The sequence below is a fragment of the Pyrus communis genome, chromosome 9 (genome assembly GCF_041283825.1).
Source record: "Pyrus communis isolate YQ-2024b chromosome 9, ASM4128382v1, whole genome shotgun sequence".
Lineage (NCBI taxonomy): Eukaryota > Viridiplantae > Streptophyta > Magnoliopsida > Rosales > Rosaceae > Pyrus > Pyrus communis.
Window position 1 is genome coordinate 24,663,561 of NC_142573.1, and position 27,033 is coordinate 24,690,593.

The 27,033-nt window shown below is 34.1% G+C and overlaps 3 protein-coding genes across 5 annotated transcripts; 2 read left to right on the forward strand and 1 right to left on the reverse strand.

Annotated features, from left to right (window-relative positions):
* Positions 1–275: 275 nt before the first annotated feature.
* LOC137739737 (peptidase M50B-like protein) lies at positions 276–6,030 on the reverse strand. Its single transcript, XM_068479423.2, has 10 exons — positions 5,805–6,030; positions 4,765–4,860; positions 2,443–2,527; positions 1,814–1,935; positions 1,664–1,688; positions 1,488–1,571; positions 1,337–1,366; positions 1,139–1,244; positions 947–1,011; positions 276–515 (listed from the first exon to the last, which is right to left on the reverse strand). The coding sequence occupies exons 1-9, from the start codon at positions 5,892–5,894 to the stop codon at positions 948–950; spliced, it is 702 nt and encodes a 233-aa protein (XP_068335524.2). The 5' UTR covers positions 5,895–6,030; the 3' UTR covers positions 276–515; position 947.
* A 102-nt stretch (positions 6,031–6,132) lies between these two features.
* On the forward strand, positions 6,133–9,689 carry LOC137739856 (ARM repeat superfamily protein). Of its 3 annotated transcripts, none has more exons than XM_068479578.2 (8): positions 6,133–6,298; positions 6,817–7,111; positions 7,226–7,265; positions 7,628–7,701; positions 7,834–7,927; positions 8,068–8,150; positions 8,486–8,693; positions 9,360–9,689. In XM_068479578.2, the coding sequence occupies exons 2-7, from the start codon at positions 7,040–7,042 to the stop codon at positions 8,672–8,674; spliced, it is 552 nt and encodes a 183-aa protein (XP_068335679.2). In that variant the 5' UTR covers positions 6,133–6,298; positions 6,817–7,039; the 3' UTR covers positions 8,675–8,693; positions 9,360–9,689. The 3 variants fall into 3 exon arrangements, with proteins under 3 accessions (XP_068335679.2, XP_068335680.2, XP_088556004.1); XM_068479579.2 differs by lacking the exon at positions 9,360–9,689 and adding an exon at positions 8,758–8,955; XM_088699878.1 differs by lacking the exon at positions 6,133–6,298 and having other exon boundaries at positions 6,890–7,111; positions 8,486–8,602; positions 9,360–9,580.
* Positions 9,690–15,186: 5,497 nt separating this feature from the next.
* On the forward strand, positions 15,187–16,864 carry LOC137738639 (uncharacterized). The gene has a single exon (XM_068478116.2). It carries the CDS (start codon positions 15,559–15,561, stop codon positions 16,351–16,353), a length of 795 nt encoding a protein of 264 aa, XP_068334217.2. The 5' UTR covers positions 15,187–15,558; the 3' UTR covers positions 16,354–16,864.
* Positions 16,865–27,033: the final 10,169 nt, after the last annotated feature.

A 27,033-nucleotide genomic window follows, 5' to 3' on the forward strand; every position in this document is an offset into this window, starting at 1 on the left:
TGGCTCAATTGATTATACATTTTCACTGTAATTTGTTTAATTAATTAATGTCATTCACTAGTACTTGGAACGGAGGATTCAGTCTGACACATCAACCGTAATTTGAGACTCATTTGTATAAGAAAGGCGGTTATCATGTCGTCAATAAATCTAAACTTTTTTTTTACCATTCCAATGATTCTCCAACATCAAGCATTGGCCAAACCAATTTCCTAAAAAATAAAAAGAGGATGGTTTGGAACAAACCAATTTCAAAAAAAATGACGGTCTATATGTTTAGAGGTATAAAAACTTCACATCAATATGTTTAAATCTTTGTTATGAGTGTAAAACACCAGTACAAACTTTACAACAACTATCAGAGTATAAGAGTAACCCACAATAAAAGGGTTGAAAGAATCAGGTGTGGCTAAAATGCCATGAAACCAACTACTCATCAAGGGAGAGTGGAAAAAAATAAGTGAGAGCTGACTCTCCGGGGGGATATGGGACGACTGATGCAAAATCTCCTGGACCTGAAAATTGTAGAGCAGTAGAGATGTTGGAAAAAATCTACCTTCTAATTACAATTCGTCTACGAACATGTTTCCCTACGATTCATCTAGCCCTCTGTTAAAAATATCACATATGCACATACATATGCAGCTTTCCACAAAGAACTCCATTCCATTGTCTTGGGGGTCTGCTGTTGGCTTCTCTAAATGTTTGTTAGAACAGGATTATCTTCTATGTTTATCGTTAAACTAATGACGGAATTCTTTTATTTTTTATTTTTTATTTCTTATGTGTTTATACATATAAATCTACAAGGAGAAGAATGCCTTTGTTATTCCTGATTTGTTTCGGTGTAAATTCTAATGTATGACTTTGTACCTTCATTATGTACAAAATAAATCTCCTCAAATATACACATGTAAAATCAATTCCGTGAAGAAGGAGACTGTACCTCACGATAGAATGACAAGCCCTAGATACACCGATGCAGAAAGAAATATAAACGATATCAATCCCCTGCAAATAAAGATTATTATGTTATGAAAAAAAAAAAACGTCAATTCTTTATCATCAGTACAATTACGTATTTTTTGATAAGGAATTTCATGTTTCTGCTTTGAGCTCGTCATGCTATATGGCTTACCATATCACTCCCCATCCAACCCCAGTACAGGGGCAGGGGCAAATTTCTGCAAATTTTTCAGCATCACTGGAGTTGACCCTCCTAGATATTAAATCATCATATATATCTGCGACAATTACAGTCAAGTGATATAAAATCTGCAATTTAATGTTCAGAATAGCTAACATATATATGTTACGAATGATCACTGAGAATTACCATAAACTGAGAACAAACTGTTCATCACACCTGCAATTTCAAAGTAAAATATAAGCAACATTTTGTTTTGCACACAAGAGAAGTGACAATGATGCAGAACTAAGAAGAACTTCATCTCAGAAAGTAAAGATTTGAAAAGATAAGAACATACCAATAAAGAGAATGACGTAGCGAAGAATATGGACTTTAGTTAATTCTTGGAGAACCCATACTATAGCAAGGAATACAATAAATCCTGAAAAGACTCATCAGTAAGGATCAGTAACATCTGGAAGTATGTGAATAATATAAAACTAATACATATTGCACGCATGTGAAGCTACTCACCAATACAAAGTCCTCGAAGTGTCCACTGTATAAAACAATAGAATTTAGAACGCAAGAGTGAAGAAACTAAGATCCTGAAAGCTCTAATCAAAGAATATGAGAATGGAGCCAAAACATTATTGTCTGCATGACTTTACTGAGCTCTCTTACATTTTTTGCCACAAAAAGCACAACTAGCAGGGCAACGCCAAGACCACCAGCAGCAATTCGTGCAGTTACGAGATTTGTCGATGCAAGTATTAAAGCCATTCCCCAAAATGATGAACCCAGATCTGGATGCAGAAAGGAATACGAAACAATGAGAACCGAGATCTGGTTACAACTCAAAACTATTTAGTTTACTACAAAGCCAATTTTAATTAAGACCAAAAAGAAAAATACAAATTTTTGAAGCCAGCATGGTCATGTAACACTGGGATGCATGAAATATGAACCCATGAGAAACAGTCCTACTTTAGCATCAGATGCCATGTTCAGTGTCAGCACACACAATTCGGCTTGTGTCATAAACTGAGACACATCTTAGACATGCAAATATTGAAGATGAAGACAAAGTAACAAACTGAGGAGGGACAAAAGTTTCTGAACGACAAATGCAAGTGTGAGAAAGTGAGAAACTTATACGAGGAGCTATGTATGCTCAAATCCAGAAGGATGCTCATATCATGCTAAAAAACGTCAAAAATTGCATTTCAAAGCCCATTATTTATGTCTCGTAAAGTATAAAAATAAGGATACATTGCAATGAAAAATAAAGTTTAGGGAACAAGGTGTAGTACATCCTGCAGGCAAGATCAACCAATATATACCACCACGTGTTTGTGTCACCCCACCCTCATTCGCATGAACCTGGATGCCCTCCACCTACAAATTGATTCAAACTATAAAATCCATTAAGTGACATGGGAACTGCCATAGAAGCTAAGGGCATTTAATGTAGGGGTAGGTGGTAGCAAGTTAGCAACATGTGTTTTTGTGTATGTCAGTCTTCAAAAACAGAAACACTTAGTAAGCTGTGCTTAACATTCACTATCAGAAAGCTTCAACTATTGAGAGTATAACCATTTAGAAAACCTATGAGATGCCAAGGCACAGGAAATATACAGGAAACCGTAAGAAAATGATAAAACAAAAGCATAATAATAATAATCAATAATTATGATGATAAGAATTAAAATAATATTAGCAACAATAGTAATAGCGAGAGTGAATACTATTAAAGACATGCAACATTCCAATTTGCTATAAGCTTTGACAATGAATAGCTAGTGCAACAAGACACATACATTTGGACTTTCTCACTTGTAGAGTAGCATAAATCGTATGTTCCTCGTCAACAATTTAGAGCTGTTAATTTTCTCTTACACTATTTAAACAACTGAGTCATGATCTGACATTCAAAATAAACTAGATATAGCAAAATTCTTTGCTTCAAACTGTTGCTGATTCAAACAGACTGGGCCAAAGCAGAACAAGCTTTAGTCCGCTGATAAGCTTGTCTAGAAAAGTAAATTGCGAGCCATTGATCAACCTTCTAAAGAGAATATTGTAAGACAAGCGAGGAACATTTTCAGCTAAGGATCTTTTCAATCCCATGATGAATTAAGGACTTGATAAAACAGAATTCAGTGTAATTGTGAACACGTGTTTAAACTCAAACTCATGCAACATGAGACGTGAATTCTTACATAACAAGCAAACAACTTTGGAAAAAGTTTGAAAATAACAGAAAATGAGTGAGAACCTTGCAAGCTTGAAGACTAAGAAAACTTTGAACTTGAAAAGGATTGTGTGAAATGATATTTTTGAATGCCGTTTTAGCTGAGAAGCTCTGTTAAAGCCTAGTGACCAACAACATTGTCTAACAATTTGTGAGATTATAATCATATCTGATTTTCCTTGGGCTCTTTTAACCATCCCCAAACTCATTCATTGCCCTAATGTTTTCAAATTATAACTTCCTTCGGCCAGCTCCCTCATCAAGGCTTTGTTATCATGGTTCCACACACATGAGCGAATTGAGCCCAAGGACAAAACAGGGCACAGAAAAATAGGGAGAGAACAAGAAAATACGCTGGTGTAGACATATTTACTTGGAAAAGTAGACATATTTACTTAAGATATCCTAAAATATGGTGTAATAATTCAACATCAGAAATTTAAAACCTAGCATAGCAATGTATAAGATCTTTGGCCCCTCCAAATGTTGCTAATTGGTTTGGATTGAATGCTCTAATTCTATCACAACTGAGAGCATCAGCGATCAAAGTAAACAGAACAGGCTAATACCCTGTATTCTATTGAATAATGAAATTGGGTCTCAGATTGAAGGATGCTGACTTGATCACTTGAAGTTAAAATGGATGTCCTGACTTATGAGGACTGTGGTGATGATACATAATGATGGTTTTTATGAAGAGGACAAGGACTGGTCAAAGAACTACAAGATCTGAGTTCTAAATTAATGGTTAGCAAAGCTGAGTTCACTCAGCGAGAGTGAGTACTCCAAAACTGCACAAAGAAATTCAGTGAAAACACTATATAATGTAATGCCTGGTACATTGAACCACCAGTCATTCAATAAAACAACAGAAGGCCTGGTACATTGAACAACACAAAGAAATTCAATGAGGAAATAACACCAAGGCTAAAGAAAATGAACACTAAATCTTATTTGATTGTCCAAACTTTGTCCCTTGCTTCTCTACAAAGTAGGGTCATGCGGAAAATCCTCCAGCCCTAATACAATAAGGAAACCTTCTATAGAAGATTAGTTTCTTTTGATCTAATGAAAACTCCACAAAGTAAACAGAAAAAATGATTGCCCTTGGATCCTTGACTAGGATACTGGCGTCACAACATGATACTGTGTCGGTTAAAGATCCCTATTACCTAGCTTGAAGTTGTGAACAAGTGAACCAATTACATTTTATATCTGTGCACTTGTGTATAAACTATCACCAAGAAAGAAATATAAATGATGAACTGGAGTCCTTGAAAATAGATATTTGTATAAGAAAGCAACAATTCTTTCCTTTTCAGATCTGACCACATCACTGAAACAAGAAAGGAATAGAAGATAAAAAATACTTTCTTCTTACCTTGCCACATGTGAGTATGCAAGCAATTGCATGGCTTGCTTCATGCAAGAAGACCGTGATGAGCTTAAAAGGCGTGAGTAATATTGTCCTCCAAAGCTTTAACAGTAAGAACAAACATTTAGATCAAAAGGCCAACTGGATCGAGTCAGTGCCAAACTAACAATGAGATTGATTAAAAATTAAAATTAAAAAATCAAAAAATCATGCAAGATATATCTAGCCAACATAACATGGCCTTTCTACAGATCATATAAGTGAGTCCATGTTATTCTGCTATATTTATATCCTTCCCCAATTCATCAAATCTCTTCGTACAACCTCAAACAGCACTCTGAATTTTCCCAAATCCACTAGGTGGATTGCTAATGATTTTATCGACGAGAGCCTCTAGTTACACATGACCAAACCATCTTGGTTGCATGTTTTCATCTTTCCCTGATTACCAATCCCTCATTTACACATTGATTCTAATATAAAGTAGATATATTTCTGCTCTTGTTTGACCATTTAATGAAAAAAAATAGAAACTTGTCACAAAAATGTTATTTCCAAAGTGACATTTGGTTTGCAGGGAAAGGAAAAGAACAAATCTTGTAACATGTTAACAATATTACTCTAAAACAAATAATGTCTTATTTTGGAAGCTACCATCAAATCCTAACCAAATGGTTATTAAGCTATATTCTAATCCAACACATAGCTTCATTCATATATTTCTAAGCTAGTTAGCATAAATAACGGTGGAAAATAAAATTGGGGTTTCGGAAATCAACTTAATTAGTCCAAAACCATTAAAACTAATAACAAATTGCTGAGAAAAAAGAAGAAGCAAAAGAACAAATGATATCTTTGACCTCAACTTTTCCCTCTTTTTTCAAAATCCCGATTCAACAATCTGGTCAACAAGTCGACTCAGCCCGCTTAACTTTGAAGTTCAAGAAACCATAACAAATACAACGGAAAGACCAATCGTAAGCCTTGTTTCTACAATTTTAGTTTGTGTGAATTGAAAAAACAAAGAGAAAGTAGAGAGCGATTACCGCGAGGATGACAACGGTGAAGACTCCAATGGTGGCCAAGAAGACGACCTGGTCATGCTTGCAACAGCTCTTCAGCTCCCAATTCGGCATTCTTCAAATCCAAGACTTCCGAACCAGCTACCCAGAAATCTCAGATGAGCGTTGGCTGGGAGTCGGACGTTCGGGCAGAAAAGGTCCTTCTTTTTGGTTGACAATAAAGGTTGTTGTTTTGTCCCTTCCCTTTTTACATCCCAATATTTTAATATATACAGAGACAACAGTTGGTATGTTCTCATTGGTAGAAAGAACCGTGTTTAATATTAATTTCTTTTCTTTTTCTTTTTTCCTTATCTTATGTAAAAGAACCGTGTCTTCTTCTTCCCTACTTTCCACAGCCGCGTGGACCGCCGCAACCCTCCTCTGCAGCCATTATACCAGAGCTTCGAGTTCGAGGGGTCCCCGGAGGACTTCCCAAGCCAGTTTCCAGGTCGCCGGACGGTCCCGGAACCACCCTGGTACGTCTTTATATCCGCCCAGTTTCCAGAGCTTCTAGTATTCTGCAAATTACACTTTTTATTTATTTATTTTGTTCTATTGTCACATGCTTTCAGATTCTGATTGCATAAATCTTGCGCCGTAAATCTAAACTATAACAAATAAGACAAATTTAAAATATTAAGACATTCATTAGTACCGAAGAAAATAGACAAATACGGTTTTGCTAAGAGACACTAAAAATTTACTCTTTAATCTAATACTCATATGGTTTCGGACTTGGATGATTCGTGGTAGACATGATCTTAGACGGTTTGATTGTTAAATATATTACGAAATGACCCCACAAAATGTGTCTCAATGAGAGTGATGGAGTGTTGGAAGGAGACTAGGCGTTGTGGCTGCTTTGAGGTCTAATGTCATTCAGTTTATTAGTAGTATTCAATTTGAGGTTCTGGTTTGTTGATGTGAATGTGAATTCATGAAACTCTAACGGCATCTTCGTTCATCATTTGCTTTCTTGACTTCCCGTCACTAGTCCGATTCATCTCCTTCGATTAAACTGCAATTTCAAGGCCTTGAGATAAATCGATTTCCAGTGTTTTGAATTCGTCTGCAAGGACAAAGATTGGTACGGCAGCAGTGTGGCAAGGTTCTTGTACCTCGTTCCACTAGACGACTTAGAAAGTCACCTTCAAAAACACAGGGACTTTATATTCCCGTTCCATTGAGTCCCACACCACAAACAAACTCGGGTTATAATGTTTACGAATGATCAGAGGCAAGAAGAGCGAACTGGAAGATCTGGAACTCCAAGGCTGCAATACCTTCAGGTACAACAACACTAATCCTTTGTTCAAAAGGAAATGGTCCCATCTAATTGTGTATGCATTAGTTATTGTTCTTTTTATTCCATTCATAAGGTCTCTCATTCCTTTTTGTTCCAGGAGTTGGTGACTCGATTTCAGAGTACAACTGATGATGAAGGTACGCTACGCTTTGCTGCTCGTAATTCATGTTTGCCTATGGTTTGAAGCTTTATCATGCTTTTTCTAGCTCTCTAGTTTGGATACATTGGCGTTTGTTTTCTTTAGGTTCTCTTGAGTTGCGCCACACTTTCTTCAGTGATAATTTATGTGCCTTCTCGGATGTTTGTGGATCCTCATAAGTGATAACGCTAGCAGTAGAATTTTTGTTGTTGGCATGGAAATATTTGTTTAGGCTTGTTAGTAATTTGTTATTAGTAGGAAGAGTACAAGGCTATATTTTAGAATTCTTCTGATGAGTCAATGACATTTGATTCATCTCATGGTTATTTTATCAACTATCATCTGTTCAATTCTTTACAGAGGCAAAAGAGAAAATTGTTGCTAATTTGGCAAACTTTGCTTATGATCCTTACAACTATGCCTTTTTGCGCCAGGTATACAAATAATTCGATATTGATTTTGATTTTTGTTACCGTTTTGATGTTGAGTTGATTTGTCTACAAAAGACAATTTAACTGTTTTCCATGACGGTTTTGGCCTGATAAGGATTTTATGATTACAAACAGCTCAATGTGTTGGAATTGTTTGTGGACTGCATAACTGAACCAAATGAGAAGCTGGTGGAATTTGGTGTAGGAGGGATATGCAATTGTTGTGCTGGTAAGTCTACCTATCTAATCCCTATGGTGATCCTGTATAATTTGTCTGCTGCTATTAGTTTTTAAGACAACCATCTAGGAAGCATCTATCGATAGTGTGTGTGAGTTTTGTGTTTTGTAACTAAATTTTTTAAGATGCAGATCCGGCAAATGCTGCAATTATCGCTCAGTGTGGAGGAATCTCTCTTGTTATTCAATGTTTATCAAGTCCAGTCAGAAACACTGTAAGTAGCTGCTTGAAATTTGTGCGCGTTTGTGAATTTTCTGTTCTGAGAATGTGATTTGAAAGTTGGACCTGATCAAGTCTTATAGAACAGGAACACTAACACAATTAAGTTGGAGCTTATTGATTCTTATAGAAATGGAGGAATATCAAATTATGCCAATGGACTTGGGATTCTGTACTTGTATTTTTTTCCTAATTGTACTGGTTTAAAATAATCCGTGCTGGTCAAACTATTATACGGCACCAATGTTTAGGTCAATCAACATGGTTATTAGTGCTTTATAAGAAACTCAGTTTTTGATACATTATATTGAAAATTGAATTGATTGTTAGGTGAATTATGCAATTGGATCCCTATATTATCTATGCAACGCATCTAACAAGAAGGAGATTGTAAAGCCAGAGGTGGTTGATGTCATGAAGAGATATGCTGCAGCTGAAGCAGTAAATGTCAGTTTCAGCAATCTAGCCAAGGCATTTTTGGACAAACATGTTTCTGAAAACAACTTGAAGGCTAAGTAGTTTTTGTTATTTGATTAAGGTATTCTTTTTTTTTTTTTTTTTTTGTGTCGTCCTGAAAACTGTTTACTTTTGTTTTTGTGTAGTTGGTTCCAGCATCTTTATCTAAGGACTTGTATGTTTTTTTACTGTGGAACATATTAAGCAATACCCCCTTGAACTTTAGCCATGTCGCCGTGTCTGAAACGGTTCATGAGTTTATTTACTCTTTCGCGGAAGATGTTCATTTTGTTTTTAAAAATGTTTCTGAGGAGAGTGCACTATAAAGAATTTGTATTTGTTCATTTTGTCCAAATAAAGATTTGGATGAGTGGAAGATGTTCATTTTGTTCTTCACTTTGTTCCTCTCATCCAAATCAGGAATCCCACAGTTGACGACGAAGGCCATCGAAATAGGTAGAATTTTGTCAACCCCAAGTAGTTTTTCGATTTTTACTTTTGCAGTCCAAAGCCCTGAAGCACCCAACGTTTAAGATTAGACGCCCCAAAAGAGGAAATTGTAGTTCGAAGCTTGGGATTGGTTTCTTTTTTCGTTTTGGTATTTTCTTATAAAAACTTCACACATGGTTCTTCATTCTTGTGTTGCGTCGGGTAGTGTTATTGCTTTGGTTGTTTCTACCATTGTTCTTGGTTATAATCTAATGAAATGCAAAGTCAAATGCAGTTGATTGCCCTTTTCTTGCTACAGGTTCTCGGAACACATACAACAACGATTCCACCAATAAGAAGAGAACAAGGAAAATAGGACCAAAAGAAGATTAGGGGTAAACAATGATTCAATCATACAGAGAGACAAACACAAAATTTGAGTTGAAGTGATGATGAATTGCTCGATAACCATGCATTGATGTTAACTTATGATTTTGAATATCTCGAGAAATATCACTAGCATCGTAGATGGTATATTTTGACATGTTCGTGTGATTTTTGTTTGGTTATTTGGGACGCCAATACAAATTTGTGTCATTGACAACAAGTACTATATAAGTATATATCGACAGTTCTAGTTTTTGCCATATATATCAAAGCCTATCGATAATACAACATTAGCATTTAGTAAAGGAGTTAGCTAGTCTGAGCTTTTCCATGTACATCTGTGTTTAGAGATTTCTTGAATTCGAAGAGCAATCGGAGAACTTCCGGCACGCTATGTCTCTCTTCGAGGATGAGATGGACGGAGTGGACAGAATTATTGAAATTCGGTGACTGGTAACCGAGAGATTTTCATAGAGAATTGAAGAGTGCAGTGTTTTAGGTGCTGGGTTGGTATGTCACACGATGAATTTTGTTGGAAAAATAAGAACATGTAAACAAATAACCAAGCAGATAAAATTAAAAATAAACGGTCTAAAACTCTGATACATACTATATTCTTGGACATGACAGAAAAACCAAACCCCAAATTCTAATCACCTCTTTGTGGGTCATGGTCCAGCGAAAGGTAGGGTCAATGAGGTGAGTTAGCTCAACAACCACCTTCATACTTTTCAGTTGCTTTGTTATTCAAGCAAGAAACATCAAGAAAAAAGAAGATAAAATGCCTTGTCTTTGTGACAAGAGAGAAAATGGCTTTAATTATTTGTTTATCTTTAATTTACTTTCTAATTTTAGCCACCTGCCATGTGAGCAAACGCTAAAAGAAGCAACAAACCAAAGAAAAAGTGGTCATGACAAGTAAATGATCGTGACTATATCTTAGATAGTTCATTACGACCTTTTTATTAATATTTTTAAAAAATTATTTCAGTTACAGCCACAAACACATTATTAAAACTAAATAACGTTTAGTAACGAACTGTCACTAATATACATTTAGTTACAAAAAAACTTTCACGTCGTTACCAAATATTATGACTAAATCTAAATGTCCACTTTCTTGTAGTGAAGGCAACAAAACTGTAAGCAATATTTGTTGAATAATTCAAAAACGTGTTTGAGATCTCTATTTGAAATTTTAAACATTAAAATTGTAGGTGAAGTAGAGTATCTAAGAGGTGATAAATCTAACTTCCGACTGTTATCATAGGGTTGATGATTATGTCCAGGAATTTATCGTGTAGAAAAAAGGGTAGAAGAAAAATGCTAACCATCTTATCTCATCTCATGTATAAGAGTGAGTAAAATAGTTAGGAAATTATGCACACCCTTTTCCCACTTTTTCCTTTTACGTGTTTGTTTATTTCTGACATTTAAATTGAATAAATTAAAAAAAAAAAAACAAAGGACAAATATAAACATAATTGTTCACAAAAAAGTTGATATGATACGGAAATCATTTTCCTAATAATTGTTCCACTACATAATAAATAATAATTGAATAAATTCAAGAAGAATCGAAGAACAAATGTAAACATAATTGTTCGTATAAAAGTTGATATGATACAGAAATCATTTCCCTAATAATTGTTCCATTACATAATGTATAGTCTTCATTTTTTGTACAATGTGAATTCTGTGTCGATGAACCCGTATAACCAAGTGAAGGTTTTCCTAAGTAGAAGAATAGAAAGATAACGGATTAAGAAATAAATCTGAATTTTCTTGCTTGAGAAATTTGACCGCGTGACATTATATTATTTTTTAATTATATATTTTTGCGTTTGTTCTGGTGATGTTCTTCCAGTTGATTGTACTGTTTTTAATAAAATACAATCACTATTGTATTTACCAAAATAAAATATATTTTGCGTTTTATGTCGAGTAATATTATTGAAGTAATATAGTCAAGCGGTATAATTATATTACTTTGACTTTACATGCAGTTTCTTTAGAGCTCAGCAGCAACACTCAAGAAGATGGGGCACCGTCACTGAAATATGTCAATGGTTTTACAAAGACGGTACAACGGCTTACCATTAGCCACACAATTGCGGTTCTTTTAACTTGCGTCTTGCCACCGACTTGAATAATATTGTCAGATTTTTATGATTCTTGAAATTGACTATCATCATCAATATAGTCTTTGAAATTGAAAATCAATTAATGTAGTTCTTGAAAATAGGTGTCGCAAATCAATGTAGTTCTTCCATCACAATTCTGCTAAAAATTCCGTTAAGTATTGATGTGGCATATAAATGGGTCCCATAAGTAATTTTTTTTTCTCACAAATGACCCTTGAAATTGATCCGTGACATCAAAATAGTCCCTAAAATTGACCTGCGGTGTCCAAAATAGTCATTGAAATTGAAAATTGATCAATGTAGTCCCTTAAGTACGTGTCCCAAATTAATGTAGTTATTCCGTCACAATTCTGTTAAAAATTCTATTATGTGCTGATGTGACACATAAATGGATCATACAAGTCTAATTAAATTAAAAAAAATTATAAATAGGTTTAATAATTTAATAGTTAATAAAAAGTTATGAAGCCAAAACCCAGTTCTGCAATCACCTTCGATCCCAGTCCACATTCCTCTACTTCCTTCGTAGCCTATTCTCTAAAAAAAAAAAAAAATCTCAATACACTCATTTTTACACACTTTAACACCCTTCGCTGAATTGAACTTAGATCGAGATCACTTTCGGTGAGGGTCAATTTCATTGTGCAACCTAGATCGACACACTTCGACACATTTCAACACTCTATTCGGAGTAGGTTCTACTATAAGAAAGAAAAAAAAATTCTATTGCGCAAAAAGGTATTTAAACAACTTTTTAATTAATTATTAAACCTACATCAACACATAACAAATTTTTTTACAGAATTGTGTCGGAAATATCATATTGATTTGCGACACCTATTTTCAAGGACTACATTCATCGATTTTCAATATTAGGGACCATCTTAATGGTGTGGATCAATTTGAAGGACCATCTTGATGTTATGAGTCAATTTCAGTGACCATTTGTGATAAAAACCCGTAAATCTTGTGAGGCCCATTTATGTGCCACATCAGCACTTAACGAAATTTTTAACAACATTATGACGGAAGGATTACATTGATTTGAGACACCTATTTTCAGGGACTACATTAGTTGATTTTCAATTTCAGGGACCATCTTGATGGTGAGGGTAAATTCCAAAGACCATTTGTGATAAAAACCCTAATATTGCCTATTAGAAGTGGAACCACTCAATATATGTTGTAATTTAATTTTTTGATATGAAAATTTGGTATTCTTCAACATGCTCCCTCATGTGAAACCACCAAAAAGTGGATCACAGGTGACATCGATCATTCAAGCACAAAATCTAGGCAATGTAGTGAACACGATAATTCGGGCAAAACAAAATAAAAATCCAATTCAAGCCTAGTAAAAAAAAAAAAACCCGCTTTGAGATCATGTACAACGAATATAGTTTTAGTTTTTGCATATTGGACACTGTTTTGAAAGTCCCTACCTAGAGCGGGCTAGTCCCCGTCTAAGCGCTAGGCGGCTAGCCACCATCCAGATTAATCTTTAGGCATTTGAAAATTAAGATGGTCCAGGCGCCCACCTAACCTTCCCAGCCTGCTTAGAACCGCCTAAACCCCCGCCTAAGTTGCAATTCTCACTTAGACAGAATATTATTGACTTTCATTTTGCATGTATTATTTTTAAAATTGTAAAAAACTTGTTGAATACTTAGATGAATACATAGTATATACTGGTTCCCCATGGTTTCATTATATTCTAAAACTTTGTAATCTATGCCATTTTATTTTGCAATTTATGTATCCCAATGTACTTATGTATTTTTTAAGTATAAACAAACACTCATTTATACGATTATATAATAAATTTACTTAAATCCACCTAGTTTGTCTAGGTCCCGCTTAGTCGTCTAGGAGTTAAAGCCTAGTCCGCCGATCGAGTAGTGTCAAACGTCTTTTAGAACCTTGATATTAGATAATAGTTGGTAATGTGTCTTGAGAAGTTGACCCAAAAAAAATCATTAGGAAAGAAATGGAGACCCATGTTGTAGTGTTATTTGCTTTCTCAAACATGTTAAGGGGAAACTAAGGGAGAATTAAAGTAGGCAGTAAGTGACTTGCATGATTGTAATATCATTGCATGTGTGTCATGTCAACAACATTGATAAATCCAATTATCATCTTTGCTGCTTGAGATTAGGGTCACCAGTCCTTTTCTTGGCGTGATAATATGAGGGAAACCAGAAGTTAGAGCCCTGCCCATAAAAATTGCCTTTGGTTACAGCAGCTCTTGTAGTTTACGTGCATGCGTACTGCAAAGTTAAGCCACATTTAAGGTAATGAAAACCATGAAATGTACATACTCATTCTTGTTAGTAAGTTGGACTATCATAAACTTATATATACATGTTCTTGTGAAATATTTTTTTTTTCTTCATATATTTTGAATTAAAATAAGCAATTTTGTCACATACACATGTGACGGAACCAAAAACATTTTTTAGTGGGGGCAACTTCAAATGATAAAATTAAAGTAAATTTTGGTACAATGCTATTAGCTTATTGTCAAACCACATGATTTTGGGTAAGTGGTATTTAGAACAATAAAATTGTAAATCATTAGCTAATGAAAAATTACATGGCTTGGAAGGGTGAAAGAGTAGGAAAAGTATATAACATAAAAGTGTATTTTGATTTGAGTGTTTGGGCTGAGACTTCACTTCTAAGTACATAAGTAATTTATAGTTTTAAATAGAGCATTTTTCATAGAAAAAACAGTTGAGTGCAGTGGGCATATATTCTGCCTCCGTCCATGTATACAATGTACACATCTTTGCATAAATAATGTTTTATGTGCCTCCTATTTTACGAACGGATTATAGTTAGTAAATAACATTTCAACATATCTGACGCAGGACTAGGACTGCAGCTCAGATTGGCGAATTCCAGCATAAATTGTGTTTTAAGAGTTTTTGCAGCTTGTTTTCTATCCACGATTCTTTCTATAAAAGAAACGACAAGATGAATCAAACTCATTGCTTTGCTTAGACCTAAGATGAATTTCAAACGTTTGTGATCATTTAATGGGTCAAAATAATATTTTTCGGACGTACTTTCTTGTTTTATTTCTTTTTGTTGTTATAGGGTTGTGGCGCTATTTAAACAACTTTTGAAATTATATTTAAGTTATCTTTTAATTCTATATCAATTAAAATAAAAGCTTCTCTCAATTCTTTAGTATTCCAAAACTTTTTCTAAAAGTAATCACTCGTGATCCCTCAACCTGTAAATTCCGCTCACTATCCCTATTGAAAATGGTTCTTGAAACGTGATAATTCAAATATAGACCTTCAAAATTTTGCCAAAATTAGCATAAAAATGCCTAAAATGATTTATATATTGAATTTCAATTGCTGAACTGATCAAAATTAAATTTTTACGACATATCGATCAAACATTAATAAATAGCGATAAGATATCAACATAATACTTAAAATATGATTATTTCATCAATTAAGATTTGGAAAAAAAAAAAAAATGATTTTTCTTGTTAATAAACAAATTAAAATAAAATGAAAAAGAGAAAATTAGGTAAGCATACAATTTGCTAATTGATCAACGCCTTTTCCCACGTAATAAAAAACATGGCCTACCTGTTTGAGACAGCAGCAGAATTATTTCAGTCCCTCAACTACTTCCAACGAGACCGGCCTAACTTGGTTGCTTGCTTTTATCTCCCTCTGAAACTCTCAACCAACCGACTTGGTCTTTCAGTTCACTCTTCTCTTCACTATTCTCCAAATCACTTGTTCTCTTCTTCATTGGTTCCATCAACAACAAAAAACAATCTTAAATTCATCACTCTTTCTGTGGTTGAATTGAATTCCCCGTTCTATAAAATCCAGACATGTCCATGTTTGAAGTTTTAACCCTCAAAACCAACATGTTTTCTTGGTTTTTCTTATCCTAAGTTCTCTCTGAGTGATTTTCTGGCTTTGACTTTCCTTGAAATTCAAGTAATCTTAAGAGAAAATGGCAGTTGAGCTGTATTCAGATAACCCTAGCAGTGTGGAAGTGATGAGTCCGAGGATTTCATTCTCCTATGATCTCTGCCAATCTGATGTTGCAGCTGTCGAACAGCAAAACCACCCTCTCAGATCCAATTCTTTATCCTCACGAAGTATGAATTCGAGCATGGAGTTCGACTTCTGCGTCAGCGAGAGCTTCGAGCAGGAGTCCTCCTCCGCGGACGAGCTTTTCTCCGACGGGAAAATGATCCCAACTGAGATCAAGAAAAAGTCTTCCCATCAGCCAAAGCAGTTGGATCAAATCATGCCTCCATTGCTAACAGCACCGGCTACTAATCAACGTGACCCGAAAATAACTACTGCGAAAAAGAGCAAGATAATGACGAATAGTAGTAGTAGTGGTGAAGGTGATCAGAAGCAGAGTTCAAAGTCCTTCTGGGGTTTCAAAAGGAGCAGTAGCTGTGGCAGTGGATACGGCAGAACCTTATGTCCATTACAGCTTTTGCCAAGAAGCAATTCAACTGGTTCTTCGTCAAGTGCGAAGCGATCACTGTTTTTGAAAGAGGGTCAGAATCAGAAGCAGAATTCCCATAAATCTGCATCCAAAAAGCCCTCCTCCTCACAATATTCTTCTGCTCCAATGAGTAATTATCAAAAGCCTCCACTGAAAAAGGGTCAATATGGATCGTATGGGGGCAATGCTGTTCCATTTAGTCCTGTCCTAAATATTCCTACAGCTAATATGTTTGGTTTTGGATCAATCTTTCCCAATGGCAAGGATAAGACCAGGAAGAAATGATGATATGCATATGGGACTAGGTCATTAACTTGTTTTTTTTAATTGTCTAATTTAATTTCTTGGGATTTTTTTAATGTGATTTGTGGACATTATCTGTATGTCAAATGTAAAGGGCTTTTGAAGGGTGAAGACAAAGAGATAAAAAGGTGCATGAAGGGAGGGAACATGCCACAAGGCATTTGCATAATTCAAGTCACATGCTTTGGAGTGCTAAAAGACAAGGTCACCATACTTTTTCTTGGTTATTCCACATGCATGCTCTTTCCATTGGTCTTTGTTCACACATTTAGATTTCTGTGACATGGTTTGTATTTTTAATCTTTCTCTCACCCTGTATTAGTGAAGAGTAGAATTTAGAGAGGTCTGATCTTTGTACTTGAGGAGTCTTTGACATTTTCGTTGTACTTGGTTTGGAGTTTCATTATGTTAGCTTGTTAATTTTTATTTTGATGAATTCTACATTTGTGTGTAAGATTTTGTATGTGCTTATTGATAAACATTACAGGTCCAACATGGTCTACCACCTTGTCCCAACTTAACCACCTATTACTAGGTGTTGGGTTTTATCACAAAAGGGATCGATAATTTTAGGGATGGAAACCCTCATATATTAATTGTATATTATATTATCATATGACCAATGTCGGATCCCATTCTCTAACACTTATAAGTAATTGGGCTACTCCACATATTACTAATTGGTTTCATGGTGGAATCTCAACTTTTTTCATGATAACAAAGCAGGTTGTCCCATGTGTGAATCCCAAAGGGCACACGTGCTTCACGTCACCTGATTTTTGTTACCCACATGCTAGAATTGAAAATTCTCCACACGTGAAGGAGTGTGTTGAGAGTATAAATCCCACGTCGGGGAAAGAATGGATCTTGCATGCGCTTATAAGTACTTAGTCTATTTCCTATATTACCAATTAGTTTTATAGTAGAATCTCAACTTTTTTTCATGCATACACAAGATGCATTATATGAATGGGGTTCTCATTAATTTGTGCATTATTAATTTATTCCGAGTTATCGTAAACCTAAATCATGATAATTAAGTCTGTGATAATCATATGCCCTTTGTTGATCAATTTTATAAAATATATGAAGGAAGGGTTCCAACGGGAAATCAATTGGCAATAAGAGTATAATTTCTGGTTGAGTCCAGTTTCTTATTGTTTTTAAGTAAAACACTTACACATGCATTTGAATAAAGCACTTACTGCAGATGAAGCGAGCGATGAAAAGATAGAGAAATTTTTTTTTTCAAACAAATCAATTCTTGTTTGGGCCTTATTTGTTTGAAGGCGTGGCTAAGCTTGTTTATTGTTGGATTTCCGTAAAAAAAGTGTAAGTCTTTGTATTCTACGAATCTGAGTAAGCGTGAACTAGAGCCAAAGCATTTGAAAAGAGAAACTAGCCTTATGAATGCTTTGTTGTTCTTCCAGCAGCTCATATTTGGCTTCCTAGAGTGCATCCAATAGCTCTAGAAATCGTTAAAGATGAATGGTGAAAAAGCTCTTCGCATGAGAGTTTGAGGCGAGGTAGCTAAAGATCCGCAAGGTTAGTAAATGAGAGATATATGGTGTTTGGTTTAAAACTTCGTAAGATATATTTTAGTAGTGGTTCAGTTGTTGGCCATAGTGATGAGCATAAGGTTGGATTTGTATCATAGGTTATGATGTTCTTCCAATAGCCAGGAGAAAGTGTTTTCACATTGCACGCTTGGCCCCGATTTTTCGGCATGCCAGTCGACTGCAGTGCCGTGATCAGAGATCTTAGATCTGCAGACAAAATCTGGTGTGTTGCTTTTGGCTAGTGTGTAAGCGTATAAAGAAGCGCTGGAAACTACTTTTTTCTAGGACGTAAAAAGAGGGATTCTATGGATAAAATGAGGTGCTGGAATTACTTATTTCAACGAGTAAATAAAGGGTTATAATCTTCTCATTTCCTATGAGTAAAAGAAAACGATGAAGGCTTATTTTTAGTGGGATAAAAGGGAACACCAGAAAGTATCACCCTTGCTTGTCCCGCATGGGAAAACTCTAAATAATGAGCTTGGACTTCGGTGCTCCATTGAACTCCCATGGGTTCCATATTGAAAAACAATGAATTATACTCTTAATAGCACTTCACATTTACCTTACTTTTCTCAACTGTGTCGGTTGATGCACAAAATTGGCGAGGACTTTGGTACAACAGAAAGTGTGAGGTTTATGATCTTCGCTAGGTTACTTTGGTCATTAGTATGGATAAGTATGTAAATGAATAGAGATAAGGAAGCAAACAACACAAGATGTACGTGGTTCACCCAGATTGGCTACGTCCACGGAGTAGAGGAGTTCTCATTAGTTGTGAAGGGTTTACACAAATACATAGGTTCAAGCTCTCTTTTAGTGAGTTCTAGTGAATAGTTTAGTACAAATGACATTAGGGATTATTGTGGAGAGAATGATCTCCTTTTATAGAAGAGAGTTTCTAGCTTTGTTCTGACATTGACACGTGTCATGTTGTGATTGGCTTCTGATATCGACACGTGTCGCGCTGTGATTGGCTTCTGATACAGACATGTGTCGTGTTGTGATTGGCCTTCTGGTTAGAGAAAAAGTCTTGTGGGTCCTTGACGGTATGCTGTTGACCGGTGCTTAGTAGTTTCGGGATTGGTCAAGTATGGTACAAACAGTGTCCATAATAAGAATTGCAAAGAAAGTTTTACATAAGGAAACAAAAACACCAAATATATTTCATAGAAGTTCACTAGTTCTGAATCATTTTAAAGAAAGGCACAAACCCAAACCCCAATGAACATGCCCAAAAGCAAGCAAACCAAAATTTTAAAATTCCAATCATGCTCCCAATAGACTTGTTACTTAACCAAGCCAAATCTACAAACTGACATCATCTACAAAAACTTCAATCTGATTTTAGATCCATAAAAATTAATTTATGCAGTTCTGCAAGATAAGTTTGAAATTTTTTTGCACTTTTAGGATTTGGTGACGCACGTTTTTGACACCCATTTTTAGGGCCCGGTTCATAATTCATTTCAACAATCTGAATAATCTATATTTTCATACATCGTTCTAGATCGTCCTTGCAAAAAAAAAAAAAAAAAAAAAAAAAGACTAATGCAAAACTATTAAGACATTCATTTATAGTGAAGAAATGGACAAATACAGTTTTATAAAGAAACACTAAATTTAATCCAACAATCATATGATTTCAGATTTAGGTGATTTTTGGTATAAATGATCTTTTAGGAAGATCTAAAAAATAGACAGTTCAAATCATTAAAAACATTACAGGATGTGCCTCAAAAAATGTGTGACCCCAAGTCCTAACACACACACATATATATATATATATATATATATATATATATATATATGTATGTATATGTATATATAATTGATCGTGTGTGTGTGTGTGTGTGTGTGTGTGTGTATTACTGATCGTATATATTTAAGTTACTTGTTTGGACTGATTTTGTATTTGCAGTTACCTAGGAAGATAGTGAATGAGAAAATATAGGACAACAAAATGTCATCTAACACTAACTTTTAAAGAAGTTTATGAAACTAATATTTTGGCTAGCAGTGGTGTAATTTTTTATTTTTTTTTAATTTAGTTTTGGACGTCTTGATTGTATTATATTTTTTTGGATTTTTGTCACAAATGGTTCTTGAAATTGACCCTCACAATTAAAATGATTCCTGAAATTGAAAATCGATCAATGTAGTCCCTGAAAATAAGTGCCGCTAATCAATATCATCATTCCATCACAATTCTATTAAAATTTTTGTTAAGTTCTGAAGTGGTAAATAAATGGGTCCCATAAGATTTACCGGTTTTTATCACAAATGGTTCCTGAAATTGACTCACACCATCAAGATGGTCCCTAAAATTGACTCACACAATCAAGATGGTCTCTGAAATTGAAAATCGATCAATGTAGTCCCTGAAATTAGGTGTCGCAAATCAATATGTTCATTCCACCATAATTCTGTAGAACAATTTGTTATGTACTAATGTGGGTATAATAATTTAATAATTAGTTTAAAAAGTTGTCTAAATACCTTTTTGCATAAGGAATTTTTTTTTCTTATAGTAGGGTCTAATCCGAAGAGAGATCCCTTCCATAAATTCTCAAAGGCACAAGGCTTAACCAAAGCCTAAGAGGGGGTTTGGAAACAATTTTCAACCAATAATAGATGCACCTCAGTTAGAAGCTTATTATCTCAAGGCAGACTTTGTCGTACTTTGCATCACCAAACAACCAGGGGAGCCCCCAACAAGCTCTCCAAAATTAAGGTTGTGAGAATGTTGATCGCCTAAATATTAACGGTGATGTCACAGAAGTCATCACCAATCCAAGCTGTCACCAAAGGTGATCTTGATCCAGGTCCAATTCAGTGAAGGTTGTCAAAGTGTGTAAAGATGAGTGCATTGAGAAATTTTTTTTCTAGAGAATAGACAACAAAGGCTACCATAGATGGGGGTAGAGGAATTTGGACTGGGATCAGAGGTGATTGCGGGATAGCATTTTTGGGTTGACAACTTTTTTATTAATTATTAAATTATTAAACCTATTTGTAATTTTTTTTAATTTAATTAGACTTGTGTGACTTATTTATGTGTCACATTAGTACATAACATAATTTTTTACATAATTGTTGTTGTAAACTGAAATAGAAAGGAACGAAGTTACCCGAAAAATGTAGAAACCTTGAGTGATAAATGATTCTTGGGATGAGTTGCGAACTAAGTCACTCTCTTTAAGACGTTTCGCGACTCTGCCCAAAGTATGCAAGCAGTTCACAAACACCATGTCGTCCCCATGATAAAACAGACCAAAACCTTCTTCTTCTGATAAGGTTCTTCCTTGCATAGTGGAAGAACCTTTGAACTTACATCCTTTCGATATGTTACTATCAAAAACTTAATTTCACAAAATATGTATAAACTTACATATACTGTCTATTTTAATATTGATATTCGGGACTTATACATAGACAAAGTAAAACAGATAGACGTTGAAGGATTAAGAAATTAGGGGCTAGAAATCTGGAATAAACAAAAACGTAAAAATCAAAATGGATAGATTGTATATGGAGGTGGACGTGATCTTCTTCTCTATACAGAGAAGGCATCTCAAATTTGTTAAAGTAAGAAACTTCGTCACGTCTCCTATATAATTAAGAATGGAAATTACTCCTAATTGACAACGTCTCCAATAAATTTACAAAAGGAAATTACTCCTAATGACAGTTATATATATTTAATATTTCTACAAATCATAAATATATATATTATTTAAATAAAAACAGATTTGCTCCAACAATCCCCCACTTGTTTTTGTTTAAAGATGTATATCAAAATAATTATACTTTCTTAAAAGAATTTCTATGTAGTGAGATTGATCAGAAGAAAACTCATGTTCAGACCTAGTTATTTTCAAACCAAGTATTACACTAGCTTCAACCAAGTCTTTCATATAACATAGATTTGACATTATTCACAATATGAATATTCAAACCGAAAATAAGCAAATCATCCACATATAGGCATAATATAGTGCACATATTATTTTCAGACTTATAATAGATGCATTTGTCACTTTCATTTAATTTAAAACCATTTGAAGTAACCAAACTATCAAATTTTGCATGCCATTGTTTAGGAGCCTATTTCAATCCATAAAAAGACTTATCTAACTTTCAAACTTTATTTTCTTGTCCTGGAATAATAAAATCCTCTGGTTGATCAATATATATTTCTTCCTCTAATTCACCATAAAAAAGTTGTTTTAACATCCATTTGGTGTAGAACAAGATTATGAATAGAAGATAAAACAAACAATACACGAATAGATGTTATTCTAGTCACAGGTGAATAAGTATATAAAAAAAAAAAAAATCAATATCAACAGAACCATCAGGTTTTAATTTCCTTTTAAGAATCCATTTACAACCTATTGTTTTGCAACCATGTGAAAGGTCCACCAAGTGCCAAGTTTGATTTAACTCCAAGAAGTCCATTTCATTATTTATAACTTCTTGCTACAAATCTGTATCTAAAGAAGTTAATGCATCTTGAATTGTATTAGGATCTTCTTGTAAGTTATATACATGAAAAGCAGGCCCAAAATCTTTAGCTATTCGAGCTCTTTTACTTTTCCGAGGTTGTAATGCAGATGCACTATGTTCTACAACAGTAGGTTCATAAATTCTAGAAGAATTAAACCTCCACTATTTCAAAGATTAAAAGGAAATTTATTCTCATAAAAATCAGCATCAAGTGACTCAACTATGACATGATTTTTCAAATCATAAAATTTATAAGCTTTGCTATTACATGCATAACAAATAAAAACACATTCATACGCTTTACTAGCCAATTTTGATCTATTTGGATCAGGTTTATGAACATAAGCTAAACAACCCCAGGTTCTAAAATACAACACATTTGGTTTCTTTCTTTTTCCAAATTTCGTAAGGAGAAATATTCGTTTTTGAGTTAGAAATTATATTTAACACAAAACATACAGTCAACACAATTTCACCCCACCAATAAGAAGCAGCTCCCTAACTAAGTAAAGTAGCAATAGTCAATTCACAAAGAGTTCGATTTTTTCTTTTTGTTTTACCATTCATTTCAAGAGAATAAGGAGTAATAGTTTCATGAATAATTCCATGAGACTTAAACAAAACAACAAATTCAGTGGATTCATATTCTTGTCCTCTATCACTCCAAAACCTGTTAATCTTACGATTAAATTGATTTTCAACCTCAATCAAGAAAGTTTTGAACATATCAATAGCTTCACTTTTATTTTTCATATGATAGACAAAATAGTAATTTGAACAATCTTCAATAAAGGTAATAAAATAACATTTTCCATTTCTAGTTAACACTCTATCAAATTTGCATATATCAGAATGAATTAAGTCAAGTGGTTCAGATTCTCTATTGACAGATTTATGCAAAGTTCTAGTGATTTTAGCTTGACTACAATATTCGCATTTTTCAAAATCATTCAATGATAAGTTGGGTAAAAAGCATAAGTTACTCATGTTCTTAACCAAGCGTTTGTTAACATGACAAAGTCTAGCATGCCAAGTATTAAAAGAAGACAACATGTAAGTAGACGTAGACGTTTTATTAGCATCTACATTCAATTTAAACAATCCATCAGTAGCATATCTCTTTCCCACAAAAACTCCATTTTTAGTGAAAGTATACGTATATGCTCCAATGGTTTAAGTGAATCCAGCTTTGTTAAGAAGAAAGCCCGAGACTAGATTCTTCCTCATCGCTATAACGTGCATCACATATTTCAATATCATGGTTTTTCCAGAGGTGAACTTCAACTCCACCTTTCCAGTACCAACAATATCAGTTGAGTACGAATCACCCAACAACACCTTTCTTCCCTCATCCACAAAATAGGTCTTGAAAAGAGAACGATCATAGCAAACATGGCGAGAAGTGCCAATGTCCACCCACCACCCTTCAGATCCATTAACTAGGTTGATTTCTTATATAATTGCAATTAGTTACTCTTCAACAAGATTTGTCTAAGAAGCAAGGTTTTCAAAATCCAAGGCAAATTGATTTTGTCTTAAAATTGTTGAAAAGTGAAATAGAAAGGAACAAAGTTACCCGAAAAATGTACAAGCCTTGAGTGATGAATGATTCTTGCGATGAGTCGCGGACTAAGTTGCTCTCTTTAAGACATTTCATAGCTCTGCCCAAAGTGTGCAAGCAGTTCACAAACACCAAGTCATTCTCAAGATGAAACAGCCCAGAACCTTATTCTTCTGATAAGGTTCTTCCTTGCACACTAGAAGAACCTTCGAATTTACATCCTTTCGATACGTTGCTATCAAAAACTTAATTTCACAAAATATGTATAAACTTACATATATTGTCTATTTTAACATTGATATTCGGGACTTATATATAGACAAAGTAAAACAAATAAAAGTTGAAGGATTAAGAAATTATGGGCTAGAAATCCGGAATAAACAAAAACGTACGAATAGATTGTATATAGAGGTGGACGTGATCTTCTTCTCTATACAGAGAAGGCATCTCAAAATTGTTAAAGTAAGAAACTTCGTCACGTCTCCTATATAATTAAGAATGAAAATTACTCCTAATTGACAACGTCTCCAATAAATTTACAAAAGGAAATTATTCCTAATCACAATTATACACATTTAATATTTCTAATAAATCATAAATATATATATATATATTATTTAAATACAAACAGATTTGCTCCACCAATTGTGATGGAATGACTACATTGATTTGAGACACTTACTTGCGGGACTACACTAATCGATTTTCAATTTTAGAGACCATTTTGATGTCTCCGGTCAATTTTAGGGACCATTTTGATGTTGCGGGTCAATTTAAAGGACCATTTGTGATAAAAAAAAATTTAAAAAAAAAAAAAAAAGAACTTATGGGGCCCATTTATGTGTCACATCACCACTTAACAGAATTTTTAACATAACTATGACAGAAGGACCAGATTGATGGTGATGGTCAATTTCAAGGACCATTTGTGAGAAAAATCAATTTTTTTTAATTTTTTTTGTATCTTAGTAGGTGTGTGATTCATGAGGACTCATTATGATTAATGTGTTAGAATATGAGTATGAAACTGAATATTATGGTCGGTCATAGTGTTTCAATTGACATAGAAAAGTCTTGTTTGAAAACTTAAAACTATCATAATTTTTGTAGGATTTAATTCAGATTATCCTAGTCCTTGTGGGGACTGGAAGTCTATTTTGCTGATGTACTCATATTATGTTTGGATTCATAGTTGGTATCCTATGGTGATTTTAATAGGAGAATTATTAGGATTGATCTATTATAAATAGTGGCCATTGTTCTCACAAAATGTAGACTCAATATCGAACTAAGACCTATTAATGTTAGTTTGAGTACTTTTGGTTTTGCAAGAGAGGTGAAGGTGCACTATTTAGAAGTCTGCTTTGGCTTCTTCTTCTACTGCTTTTACGGGTAGGTTTGTCATTGTGTTTATGGAATTGTGATTTTAATACTTGCATAAATTTGTGGTTCATGAGCTTAATCTCTTAGCTTAAATTTTTTATAAGTTTAGTCTTACATGTGGTATCAGAGCCGAAGATTGTTGCTCTTGAATTCAAATTGAAAGTTTTGACACTACAACAGTAAAAGACGTGATGGTTAATAAGTGGGGATCAAATTTTGTTTGTGAGGATATCTGTAGGGCTTTCATAAGGTTTATCACGAATCTATTTCAATATATATAAGGTTTTATCAAGCCAAATTTTGAACTTGTGAGCATATATGATTAAGGATTGTTGTACAGGTTGAGTCTCATCGACTGTCATGATGAAGCAAATATGCTTAGTCTTTTCTGACGGCTTAAAAGAATGCTAACGATATGTATAAATGGTTATTCATTGTTTTATGTATGAATCTCAATATATATAATTGTAGGGAGCGGCACATGCACATTTTATTGTCAATTCCTGATTTTCAATTGGTTTGATTTCTATTAAGTTTGGGTTGGAATGGATTTGACTGCATATCATATGCGAGTCGGCAGGTATTATATAGCAACAAATACAAATGCTTATATAAAGTGGATGCCAATTGCTTTGTGATTTATATATAATAGCATATATGAATGAAACCTGTATGCATATGAGATAGCATTTGTGCATATGTTTAAAAAAAATTCTCATAATATCTCCATGTTTGATTCGCCAAACAATTTTGGCATTTGATTAATTACAGATCAATAAGAGTTTTGCGTTGCTTAATTTTCTTGTAATAAAGCAAACATAAATATGTGAGCATCCATAGATTTTTCGAATGTCAATTACTGTGAATACATCAATTTGGGTTTTATGCTAACATTAGTTTGGGATGGAATTTGAGGCTTACGGTATTATTACAGTTTTAAGTATGTGACAGATTCCTTATCGATTCGTGCATAGATGTTGTAATTATGGGCATGCAATTGTATCTATATCAAATAGAACTTGCATAAGTTTCTCTACATATTGATGCATGCATACGAGAAAATATATGAACATATGATGAACATATATATGTGAAATATGTTTTGGCTAGAATCGTTATTGTGCATATATGGCGGAGCTATATATAGTGGTGTAATTTGGGTTTTATTTTGTAATGATCTTATTTTTCATTAGTTGATCCAAATTAGATTTTGTGGCGATATATATTAATCTTAGCCTCAAAAATCTACTTGTATGATTATATAGGTCAAGCTATAAATTTTGAGAATTAGCTTGTGTCATCCATATACAGGGATGAGAAACAAATTAGCTTATGTGAGTTGTTGTCAATATTTTTGTAAATATTTTTGTACAACACAAATTGACATTGCCGAATGCATATTGGTTTAATTTATGAATTCATAAGAAAGCCTGTGCTTATTGTATTGTGAAAATCATGGAGTTTAAGATGCATGCTTATTGTATAGGTGTATTTGTGATTTCATATATGATACATGCTTCCGATATTATGTTTTGATTAAAATCGCAAATAGGGAGGAAGATGAATTTTGAGTTCTCCAGAAGAAATAGTGGTCTTGATTATGTCGTTTTAATCAAGACATATTGTTGTGATATATATCCAGACATTATC

Coding starts and splice junctions, on each gene's coding strand:
- LOC137739737 (XM_068479423.2), bottom strand. CDS start 5,894: ATGCCGAATTGGGAGCTGAAGAGCTGTTGCAAGCATGACCAGGTCGTC. Junction 1,689..1,813: donor TGCTTTTTGTGGCAAAAAAT/GTAAGAGAGCTC, acceptor TGTTTTATACAG/TGGACACTTCGAGGACTTTG. Junction 1,012..1,138: donor GTTGGATGGGGAGTGATATG/GTAAGCCATATA, acceptor CTTTATTTGCAG/GGGATTGATATCGTTTATAT.
- LOC137739856 (XM_068479578.2), top strand. CDS start 7,040: ATGTTTACGAATGATCAGAGGCAAGAAGAGCGAACTGGAAGATCTGGA. Junction 7,266..7,627: donor GAGTACAACTGATGATGAAG/GTACGCTACGCT, acceptor AATTCTTTACAG/AGGCAAAAGAGAAAATTGTT. Junction 8,151..8,485: donor CAAGTCCAGTCAGAAACACT/GTAAGTAGCTGC, acceptor ATTGATTGTTAG/GTGAATTATGCAATTGGATC.
- LOC137738639 (XM_068478116.2), top strand. CDS start 15,559: ATGGCAGTTGAGCTGTATTCAGATAACCCTAGCAGTGTGGAAGTGATG.